We start from the raw sequence: 12911 nt of genomic DNA on the forward strand, positions 1-12911 counted from the left end.
CTACAAAGCTACAGTAATCAAGACAGTATGGTACTTGCACAAAAACAGAAAGACAGATCAATGGAACAGGATAGAAAGCCCAGAGATAAACCCACACACATATGGTCACCTTATCTTTGATAAAGGAGGCAGGAATGTACAGTGGAGAAAGGACAGCTTCTTCAATAAGTGGTGCTGGAAAAACCGGACAGGTACATGTAAAAGTATGAGATTAGATCACTCCCTAACACCATACACAAAAATAAGCTCAAAATGGATTAAAGACCTAAATGTAAGGCCAGAAACTATCAAACTCTTAGAGGAAAACACAGGCAGAAGGAACACTCTACGACATAAATCACAGCAAGATCCTTTTTGACCCACCTCCTAGAGAAATGGAAATAAAAACAAAATAAACAAATGGGACCTAATGAAACTTCAAAGCTTTTGCACAGGAAAGAAAACCATAAACAAGACCAAAAGACAACCCTCAGAATGGGAGAAAATATTTGCAAATGAAGCAACTGACAAAGGATTAATTTCCAAAATTTACAAGCAGCTCGTGAAGCTCAATAACAAAAAAACAAACAACCCAATCCAAAAATGGGCAGAAGACCTAAATAGACATTTCTCCAAAGAAGATATACAGACTGCCAACAAACGCATGAAAGAATGTTCAACATCATTAATCATTAGAGAAATGCAAATCAAAACTACAATGAGATATCATCTCACGCCAGTCAGAATGGCCATCATCAAAAAATCTAGAAACAATAAATGCTGGAGAGGGTGTGGAGAAAAGGGAACATTCTTGCACTGCTGGTGGGAATGTGATTGGTACAGACACTATGGAGAACAGTATGGAGGGTCCTTAAAAAGCTACAAATAGGGCTTCCCTGGTGGTGCAGTGGTTGGGAGTCCGCCTGCTGATGCAGGGAACACGGGTTCGTGCCTCGGTCCGGGGGGATCCCACATGCCGCGGAGCGGCTAGGCCCGTGAGCCATGGCCGCTGAGCCTGCGCGTCCGGAGCCTGTGCTCCGCAACGGGAGAGGCCGCAACAGTGAGAGGCCCGCGTACCGCCAAAAAAAAAAAAAAAACAAAACAACAAAAAAAAAAACTACAAATAGAACTACCATATGACCCAGCAATCCCACTACTGGGCATATACCCTGAGAAAACCATAATTCAAAAAGAGTCACGTACCAAAATGTTCACTGCAGCTCTATTTACAATAGCCCGGAGATGGAAACAACCTAAGTGCCCATCATCAGATGAATGTATAAAGAAGATGTGGCACATATATACAATGGAATATTACTAAGCCATAAAAAGAAACAAAATTGAGCTATTTGTAATGAGGTGGATAGACCTAGAGTCTGTCATACAGAGTGAAGTAAGTCAGAAAGAGAAAGACAAATACCATATGCTAACAAATATATATGGAATTTAAGAAAAAAAAATGTCATGAAGAACCTAGGGGTAAGACAGGAATGAAGACACAGACCTACTAGAGAACAGACTTGAGGATAGGGGGAGGGGGAAGGGTGAGCTGTGACAAAGCGAGAGAGAGGCATGGACATATATACACTACCAAACATAAGGTAGACAGCTAGTGGGAAGCAGCCGCATAATACATGGAGATCAGCTCAGTGCTTTGTGACTGCCCGGAGGGGTGGGATAGGGAGGGTGGGAGGGAGGGAGATGCAAGAGGGAAGAGATATGCGAACATATGTATATGTATAACTGATTCACTTTGTTATAAAGCAGAAACTAACACACCATTGTAAAGCAATTATACCCCAATAAAGATGTTAAAAAAAGAAACCCAAATAAAAAGGACACCAAAGCAAACGTTAGCCTTTGCTAAACAAACAGTAGACACAGCCTAACCCCTAGCAGATAAACATAAAACCTCATACTAAAGACCTTTCTCTCAGTACGTTTTACCCATTTGGTTAATTTTATGTGTCAACTTGGTTAAACCACTCTCCCCATGATAACCAGTTGTTTTTTGTTTTTTGGGTTTTTTTGCGATACGCGGGCCTCTCACTGTCGTGGCCTCTCCCGTTGTGGAGCATAGGCTCCGGACGCGCAGGCTCAGCGGCCATGGCTCACGGGCCTAGCCGCTCCATGGCATGTGGGATCTTCCCGGACCAGGGCACGAACCTGTGTCCCCTGCATCGGCAGGCGGACTCTCAACCACTGCGCCACCAGGGAAGCCCAAATAACCAGTTTTTAATCAAACACCAATCTAGATGTTGCTGTGAAAGTGTTTTGTAGATGTGATTAACATTTAAATCAGTAGACTTTGAGTAAAGCAGATAACGCCTCCATAATGTGAATGGGTCTCATACAACCAATTTAAGACCTTAAAAAAAAAGAACTAATCCTCTGAGGGGGAAGGAATTTTGCCTCCGGAATGCTTTTGGGTTCAGCTGCAATATCAACTCTTCCCTGGGTCTCCAGTTTGTTATGCAGAATTTAGATTTGCCAGCCCACAACTATCAATACATGAAACAATGCCTTAAAATCAACTTCTCAGTCTCTCTCTGTCTCTCTCTCATATCTTTATTTATCTATCTATCTCTACACACACACACAAACACACACACTATTAGTTCTGTTTCTCTGGAGAATCCTATTACAGACTTTGTTCCTGTTTAGGACTTCAGTCTTAAAATTGCAAGCACTTGGATTCTGCCAATGACCTGAATAAGCTTAGAAGGAGATTCTTCCCAAATTAAGCCTCCAGATGAAAACATAACCCAATCGAAAACTCAATTACAATCGAGATAATGAGCAGAGGACCCACCTAAACTATGCCCAGACTCCTGACCCACAGCAATTTAATAAATGTGTACATTCTTTTAAGGCTTTAATTTGTTATACAGCAGGAGAAAAACTAATGTACCACAAGATATTTTCCTGAAGAATTTATAATATAAAATAATGGAGAAAATGGTTATGAAACATAAACACTGGAAATCTTGACAATATAAAAAAAATACAACCAACAATGCTAAGAACAGGAAATTAAGTCCTCCAATTACTCTCTTTAAGTTCACTTCAAAATGGAGGAGAAAGGATGAATAAGTAAAAATTTGCTAATTTTCTCATTTTCTTTTTACAGTATGCAGTTGAAAGATACTATCCATATTTTTTAGAATATGTTAGCATCAAGATGTATAGTGTTCAAAGACAAGTATCACATGATATCACTTATATGTGGAATCCAAAAGAATGACACAAATGAACTTATTTGCAACACAGAAACAGACTCACAGACATAGAAAGCAAACATTGTTACCAAAGGGAAAAGGGAGGGCTGGATAAATTAGGAGTTTGGGACTAACAGCTACACACCACTATATATAAAGAAGATAAACAACAAAGACCTGCTGTATAGCACAGGGAACTATATTCAATATCTTATAATAACCTATAGTGGAAAATAATCTGAAAAAGAATATATATACATATATGTATACACACATATATATAACTGAATCACTTTGCTATATACCTTAAGCTAACATAAGATTGTAAATCAACTATACTTCAATTTTAAAAAGTATAGTGTTAAATATTATATATAAAATAATAAATTTAATCACAAGAAGAACTGATACAGACCCTAAACCTTCCAAATTATCAACGTAAGAGTGCATGCACATATACACACACACACAAATGAAGAGAAGACAGATATGTGGCAAATTTTAAAAAGACAAAGAAAATACTAAAGCAGAAAGCATAAGGTCAATCAGAGAACAAAGATCAAATAAGTATATCAGATCTTACGCAGATGGAATAAACTTATCTTTAAAAAGCGTAAAGACGTAAATAGTATATACAAGAGATTCATCTAAATATGCAATGTTAAAGGATGAACAAATATATAACAAATTTAACTGAAAGAATGCTGGAGGAAAGATAATAGTTTAAGAAGAAAATTAAGATATAATCTGAATGACTAAAGATGAAAAAATCAGAATAAATGTATTAAATCTTGTTATCTTCTTGATCTCATGGTCTCCACCTTCAACTAGAATTCTGTTAACTAAATTAAGTCTCCTTATATTGTGTATTTTAATTTCCTTCTCCACTACTTTCAAATATTTTGCCTAACATTTTTTAAATGCAAAAATTTCTTTCTCTGCACTGTTAAATTTCCTCATTTGTTTCCACTACTTTCTAAGAATTCAGTGATCTCTTAAAATGTCATATACCATTCCACTTGTGTTGCTTTCTAAAATCACTAAAAACTTCGTGATTGTTGAATTTAATATTTTTTCACAAACCCCATGAATTTTGTAACATTTTACATTAACCACCTTTTGTTTCTTGAAACTGTCCTCTCTCAATTCATGACATATGATATTATACTTCTCTCTTTCTACTTCTCTGAACAGTCTTTGCATCTCTTTAACCGAAACTTGTTCTTCCTCTCACCCATTAATAATATCAGCAAATATCTAGTTCTTAGAATTCCGTTTAAAGTCTTCCCTCTAACTATAACATTAGATATCTATATATCAAGGAGAAAACTCCTTCCCAAGGATCCATGCTTTCAATCGTTTGCTTAAAAATCTCTAAATGGAATTCCCACCAATAACTAAAACACAAATTGTCTAAAAGAAGCTCAGAAGTCATCCTCACAGTAAGTTGTACCTCTTTATAATAACCCTCTTTCTGACAACAACGCCACTGCTCTCCTGGATTCTCCAGGCTGAAAACCTAAGAGTCACTTTCAAATTACTGTCAGTTCCTTATGGTTCTAATTTACATATCTTTAATTCTTGCAAAACTAATAGTTCAGGTTCATGTTATTACTCTTATACTATGAAATAATCTTCTTACAGATCATTCTACTTTCTGCTTTTCTTTTTCTAATTGTATACTGGATTATCAGTTTTATTTTCAGAGATTACAGATTAATTAACTTAAGTGAATGAAAAGCTTAGATAGATTCCTTTGGCCTGTAAGTCTAACTACTTCATTCGAGCAATAAAGGCCTTTCTTTAATACAGGTCCAATATAATATTCATCTTAGCCTACACTGCTACATATTATCTATGAAACAAACTATAAATTTCAGTATCACCCAAACATACTCTACACTCCCACCTTCAAGAATTTTGCCTGATGTTCACCATGGACAAATCCTCCTATAATCTCTACCTATTAAAACCATTTGAATACCTTAAGACCTCTCCACAGAATTTAATCTCTCCTTCCTTTGAATCTTTATAGCACTCTGCTTGTGATTCTCTCATGGCACTTAAAATACATTGGTTTTATTCAATTTAAGTCACCCATTTAAAAATATTCAAAGAGCATCTATTATAAATCAGGCAATATGGTAAATATTAGATGTTGGGTATACAAGGGTCCCCACCCTCACAGAACCTTAATCTAATGTAGCAGAATATGGTTACTTGCACCTCACTTTTATCCCCACCCTACTGCACATAGAGACTTAGAAATCATTAAAGGCAAGAAATTTAACTCTGAATTTTCCACAGTACCATCACAAGATAATGTCTACATTTAATACAGCAATTTGTTGAATTAAACTGAAAATATACCCTGTAGAAAGTGACAACCATTATTGTACAAAAGTATACATGGTTTAGGCTAAGAAATTAAAGGCCCTAGAAAACAAATTAGGTGCCTAAAAAACAAATAATTTCTCTCATGGGCATTTAATATTTTATGAGCTAAACGATTCTACTCAAAAAGTAAATAGTGAAATAATATCTACCCAAGGAAAAGGAAGTAGAAAAAGAATTTAGCAAAGACAAAAGAAAAATATATTGTCATTTAAGAAAGTCAACATTTTTTATAATGTTACGCTATTACTATCTAGACCTGGTAAACTAAGCATTCCCTAAAGCATTGCAAACTTAATGCCAAAGGATATCAAAAAGAGTGCCAAAATCCATTCTCCTCCACAGAACAGACCTGTGACTGAGGAAGACATTGCTCAGCCTGGATCTACATTTTCCCAAATCCCCTGAATCTTGCGGTGGCCATGACTGGTTTTTCTCAATGAAATGCTGGTACAAATGATGTTTGCCACTTCCAAGTCTTAACATTGTATTTATTAGGCAGCTTAGACTAGCCTAATTAATATACGAGGCATATGGCAATAATTATCTATATTAAAATTCATTTGGATATTGTTTGATATTCGAGTGGCAAATACAACTGTTTTTTCCCAAAATAAACTAAAAAGTTATTTTTAAAATTTTATCACTATAGCACCAATTATGACATTTTCATAAGGAAAATACAATGCTGGAAAAGGTATAAATTTCAAATTTATATGTCATATAGGAATCTATATTCAATTTTAGAACAAGTTTATATGGATGTAGAGAATGAACAAATTATTTAATCTTTTACCTACATTAACTTCCATTTTTAGTCCTTTAATAAAACAACTTAATAACAATAACCAACCTTAGATGAAAGTTCTCATGATTGTTTAATTGGCTAGGAAGGAAAATAGAGTAAGAAGTCGGAAGAGCATAGGTGCCAGAAAGAACCTTCATTTAATCTAGAAAATACAGATAATTTAGCCTATAAAGAGCTACTGGGTATAAAATGAATTTAAATATTATATCATGATATAGGCCATTCTTAAATTTCTTTCACCTTTATTTTTAAGATGTTAATACCTTGAAGATTATTCCTGGAAGCAATGACCACATGAATTTTTGTAGTGATAATATACTGAGTATATAATTACATATAATTTAAAATATATAGTTATATATAATTGTATAATTACAATTATAGAAGTGCATAATTTGAAAATGCAAGTTTTCAAAAGATCAAATAGAATCATCCCAGTTGTTAAATCTTTTCTACAAATTAAACCGTTTTAAAATTTCTAAGTTTCAGAAGTGAATGATAATTGCTAAAAAAAAAAAAAGCAGATTTCAACAAAAAGTGATTGATAGTTACTACTATAAAATTACAATATCATCTTAAGAGTTTTATTGTATATATAACATAGTCTATTAATTCAGAAAACAAAGAATAACTGACTAAAGTACTATAGTAACCTGACTATAGTAATAGCTTGACATAAAGACCCTGATATTCTTTATGAACATTATTGCAAAAAATTTTTTTAATATTTGTAAAGACCTACTACCTGGAACAAATATTATAAATTTAGTATTTTCTGTTGTAACACCAACCTGTTCCAATTCTTCTATTTTAGCATCCTTGACTTGCAGAATTTCTAAAACTTTTCTGTCTTTTGCTTCAGATTTCTGTTTTTCTCTAGAAACAAAAAATATATATATTAAAATTTTATTAGTCATAATTGGTAGCCAATTCTTTAAATTTTCACATCCTGATAATGATTATCACATTAAAATATAGAAAATTAAATTATCAGAAGTTGACAGCCCTTTCAGAATTCATCAGAAACCATATGGCAAGTGACAACAACTTACAACTGCTGACAACTAAGACAACTTCATACTAAAAAAAAGTTTAGTTTCTATATTTAGATGTATTACAAAACATATTAAAACACATTTAATCTTGATTATAACAGCCACTATATCATAAATTTAAAATAATTACTGAATATGTCAATATGCTCTTGTTAATGTAAACGCTTTATATATGCAATTATGTTAAGAATAAAATAGTTATCATTTTTTAAGTAAAAGCCTCAAAAGAGAGAAAACTAAAGACTTACTAATAACCAACATTAAATAAATGGGGGGGACTTCCCTGGCGGTCCAGTGGTTAAGACTCTGCACTTCCAATGCAGTGCACACAGGTTCAATCCCTGGTCGGGTAACTAACATCCCACATGCCGTGGGGTGTGGCTAATAAATAAATAAATAAATGGGGGAGAACTGTATTGGGTGTTCAGTTATATATATTTTTAAACTTTAAAAATAGGTAAAATAAATGAAATCTGTACCTAAATCACTCATGAATCACAAAGTATACAGGTAGGAAGAAAGAAAGAACCCTTATTTAAGAAAGAGTGAGATGAAGCAAAGGAGTTTAGAAGGCACAGGGGATATTAGAATTAAGAGACACCAATCATAAAAGCATACCACTGCTGGTGACCAAGATGGCAGAGTAGGAAGACCCTGAACTCACCTCCCTCCCTGGACAACATGAAAATTACAACTACTTATGAAGCAACTATTTATGAGAGTAAACTGAAGACTAGCAGAAAAGATACTCCACAAATAAAGACATGAAGAAACCACAATAAGATGGTTAGGAAGGGTGGAGACACAATATAGTCAGGATCCACACTCCAGGATTGGTGGCCCCCAACTGGGAGGATAATCACAATTTTAGAGGTCTTCTCCAAAGAGCAAGGGATCTGAGTGCCATGTCAAGCTCTCCAGCCCAGATATCCTACACCAAGATGATGATACCACAGAACATCTGGCTTTGAAAACCAGTGGGGCTCATGTTCAGGAGAGCTGGAAGCTATAGGAAACAGAGATTCCACCTTTAAAAAGCATGCACAAAATCTCACATAATCCAAGTTCCAGTGCAGAGGCAGCGGTATGAAAAGAGTCTGGATCAGATCCACTTGCTGGTCTTGGAGAGCCTCCTGGAGAGGCAAGAGGCAACTGACACCCCCTGGGGGACAGAGATGCTGGTGGCAGCCATTTTGGGGGACTTGTTCTACTGCAATAACACCAGCACTGGCAAGTACCATTTTGGAATCCTCCCTCTACCCTACTAGCACCAGGGGACTTGGCACCCACCTGTGGGCTAGCACCAGCTGTAAATCACCCCAGGCTGCACAGACAGCTATGCAAGGACCCAGCCCCAGGCTCCCTTGGGCATACAGCCAATGACACAGAAAACCTACCTTTTTCTCCAGCAGGCCTACAGCCACTGCATGAGGCACAGCCTCACAGCCAGTTGGGCCAGGGGCCAGCTCTGCCTAACAACATATCCACAGTAGTTGGCCCCACCATAACAGAAGGGTACATGCTGCCAACATAAGGAGAACCCCTAGAGCACAAAGCTCTGGTGATGAGAGGGGAGTGTGCTACTGGACCCCATGGAGTGTCTCCTACATAAGGCTACTTCTCCAAATTGGGAAATGTAACTGACTGACCTAACATACAGAAATAAACATAGAGAATAGGGCAAAATGAGGAAACAGAGAAATATGTTCCAAACAAATAAATAACACAAAACCTCAGAAAAAAAAAGAACTAAACAAAGTGGAGATAAACAATCTAACTGAAAAAGAGTTCAGTAATGATCAAAAAGAGGTTCAATGAACTAGGGAGAAAACTGGATGAACACAGTGAAAATTCCAACAGGAGTTTAAAAATATAAAGAAAAACCAAACAAGAGCTGAAAAATACAATAACTGAAATAAAAGATACAGTAGAAGAAATCAACAGTAGATCAGATGATACAGAGGAAAGGATCAGCACCTGGAAGACAGAGTAGTAGAACTCTCCCAAGCAGAAAAGAAAAAAAGAATTTTTTAAAAGGAAAATAGTTTAAGAGACCTTTAGAACAACATCAAGCATACTGACATTTGCATATAGGGGTGGCAGAGGAGAAGAGAGAGACAAAGTAGCAGGGAACTCATTTGAAGAAATAATACCAGAAAAATTCCTTAACCTGGGGAATGAAACAGACATCCAAGGCCAGGAATCATAGAGACTCCCCAAAAAGATGACCCCAAAGAGGTCCACACCAAGACACATCATAATTAAAATGGCAAAAATTAAAATAAAAGACTCTTACAAGCAGCAAGAGAAAAGCAACCTGTTAAGTACATGGGAACTAACATAGGCTATCAGCTGACTTTTCAGCAGAAACTCTGCAGGCCAGAAGAGAGTTACACAATATATTCAAAGTGATGAAAGGAAAAAGTCTACAACCAAGAATACTCTACCTGGCAAGGCTATCATTCAGATTTGAAGGAAAGATAGAGTTTTACAGACAAGCAAAAGCTAAAAGAGTTCAGCACCACTAAAATGGCTTTTCAAGAAAAGTTAAAGGAACTTCCATAAGCAGAAAAAAAGGCCACAACTAGAAATATGAAAATTATGAAAGAAAAATCTCACTGGTGAAGATAAATATACAGTAAAGGTAGTACATCAGTCACTGATAAAGCTAGTAGGAAGGTTAAAAGACATAAATAGTAAAATCATCTATATCCATACTAAGTAATTATTATAATATGTAAAGGATACAAAAAGAAGTAAAACATGACATCAAAAACATTAAAGTGGGGATGGGTGGAGTAAAAATGTAGGGTTGTTAGACTGTATTGAACTTAAAGAGATCACCAACTTCAATTAATCACATATATATAGGTTGTTATATATGAACCTCATGGTAAACACAAATCAAAAACATATACCAAATACACAAACAAAAAAGAGAAAGGAACCCAAACATAACATTAAAGATTGTCATCAAATCATAAGGGAAGAGAGCAAACAAAAGAACAAGAAGAGAATGAACAAAAAAGACCTACAAAAACAATCCCCAAACAAGTAACAAAATGGCAATAAATACATAGCTATTAAATAATTACTTTAAATGTAAATGGACTAAATGCTCCAGTCAAAAGACAAATAGTGGCTGAATGGACACAAAATAAGTTCTATATCTATGCTACCTACAAGACTCACTTCAGATGTAGATACAGACTAAAAGTGAGGGGATGGAGAAAGGAATTCCATTCAAATGAAAACAGAAACAAAGCTGGGGTAGCAATACTTATATCAGACAAAATAGACTTTAAAGACTGTAACAAGAGACAAGGAAGGAAATTACATAATGATCAAGGGATCAACCCAACAAGAAGATATAATAATTGTAAATATACATGCACAAAGCATAACAGCACCTAAATACATAAAGAAAATATTAAGAAACATAAAGGAAGAAACTGACAGTAACACAATAACAGTAAGGGATTTTAACACAGCACTAATATCAATGGACAGATCATATAGACAGAAATCAATAAAGAAACACTGGCCTTAAATGACACATTAGACCAGATGTAATTCATCAATATATATAGAACATTCCATCCAAAACTGACTCATTAAGAAAAAAAGAGAAATGGCCCAAATAAATAAAATCAGAAATGGGAAAGGAGAAGTGAAGACCAGCACCATAAAAATACAAAGGATCATAAAGGTTACTGTGGACAATTATATGCCAATAAAATGGACAACCTAAAAGAAGGAGACAAATTCCCAGAAATATACAGGCTCCTATGACAATCAGGAAGAAACAGAAAACATAAACAGACCAATTAACAGTAATGGAATTCAATCAGTAATCAAAAGACTCCCCACAAACAAAAGTCCAGGCCCAGGCAGCTTTACAGGTGGATTCTACCAAATATTTAAAGCAGAGTTAACACATAGGCTTTTCAAACTATTCCAAAAAACTGCAGAGGGAGGAATGCTTCCAAACTCATTCCACAAGGCCAAGATCACCCTGATACCAAAACCAGACAAAGACAAAAAAAGAAAATTAGAGGATTTTTTGTTGAAAATCCTCAACAAAATATTAGCAAACCAAGTTCAACAATACATTAAAAGGATCACACACCACGATCAAGTGGGATTTATCCCAGGGATGCAAGGATGGTTCAATACCCAAAAATCGATGTGATACACCACCTTAACAAACTGAAGAATAAAAATCATATGATCATCTCAGTAGATGCAGAAAAAGCTTTTGACAAAATTCAACACCTATTTACAATAAAAACTCTCCAGAATGTGGAAGTAGAGGAAACTTACCTCAACATAGTAAAGGCCATATATGACAAACCCACAGCCAACATAATACTCAAAGGTAAAGAGTTGAAAGCATTTCCTCTAAGACCAGAAACAAGACAAGGATGCCTACTCTCAGCACTTCATTCAAAATAGTATTAGAAGTCTTAGCCACAGCAATCAGACTAGAAAAATAAATAAATAAAACAAATCCAAATTGGAAAGTAAAAAGTAAAACTGCCACTGTTTGCAGATGCCATGATACTATAGAAAATCCTAAAGAAGCTACAAAAAAAACTTAGAACTAATAAATGAATTCAATAAAGTTACAGGATACAAAATCAACATACAGAAATCAGTTGTATTTCTATACACTAACAAGTAACTATCAGAAAGGGAAATTAAGAAAAAATCCCATTTACAATTGCATCAAAAAGAATAAAATACCTAGGAATAAATCTAACCAAAGAGGTAGAAAACTCATACTAGGAAAACTATAAGACACTGATGAAAGAAATTTAAGGTGACCCAAATAGATGAAAAGATATACCACCATGTTCTTGGACTGGAAGAATCAATGTTGTTAAAATGACCATACTACCCAAGGCAATCAACAATGTAATACCTATCAAAATACCAATGGCACTTTTCACAAAACTAGAACAAATAATTCTACAATTTGTATGGAAACACAAAACAACCCTGAATAGCCATAGCAATCTAGAGAAAGAAGAACAAAGCTGAAGGTATCACACTCTCTGATTTCAAACCATAATACAAAGCTAGAGTAATCAAAACAGTATGGTACTGGCACAAAAACAGACACATAGACCAATGGAACAGAATAGAACCCTAAAGTAAACCCACGTTTATGTGGTCAATTAATCTATAACAAATGAGGAAAGAATATGCAATGGGGAAAAGTCAACCTCTTCAATAAATGGTATTGGAAAAACTGGACAGCTACATGCAAAAAAAAAAGAAAAAAAAATCTAACTGGACCACTTTATCACACCGTAAAAAAAAATCTCAAAATGGATTAAAGACTTAAATAAAAGACCTGAAACCATAAAACTGCTAGAAGAAAACCTAGGCACTATGTTCTCTGACATCAGTCACAGCATATTTTTTTGGATCTGCCTCCTCAGGCAAGGCAAA

General features: G+C 35.1%; 1 protein-coding gene across 2 annotated transcripts in view; it reads right to left on the reverse strand.

Moving 5' to 3' along the window:
* CNTLN (centlein) overlaps positions 1 to 12911 on the reverse strand; it is a 334860-nt gene that overhangs the window by 245846 nt on the left and 76103 nt on the right. For both annotated transcript variants that reach the window (XM_022573778.2, XM_022573774.2), the window contains exon 3: positions 7191 to 7275. In XM_022573778.2, coding sequence (XP_022429486.2) covers positions 7191 to 7275 — 85 coding nt within the window. The remainder of the gene's footprint in view (positions 1 to 7190; positions 7276 to 12911) is intronic.

This window comes from Delphinapterus leucas, chromosome 6 (assembly GCF_059928025.1).
Source record: "Delphinapterus leucas isolate spDelLeu-1000000601 "Yukka" chromosome 6, BTC_Dleu_Yukka2, whole genome shotgun sequence".
NCBI lineage: Eukaryota > Metazoa > Chordata > Mammalia > Artiodactyla > Monodontidae > Delphinapterus > Delphinapterus leucas.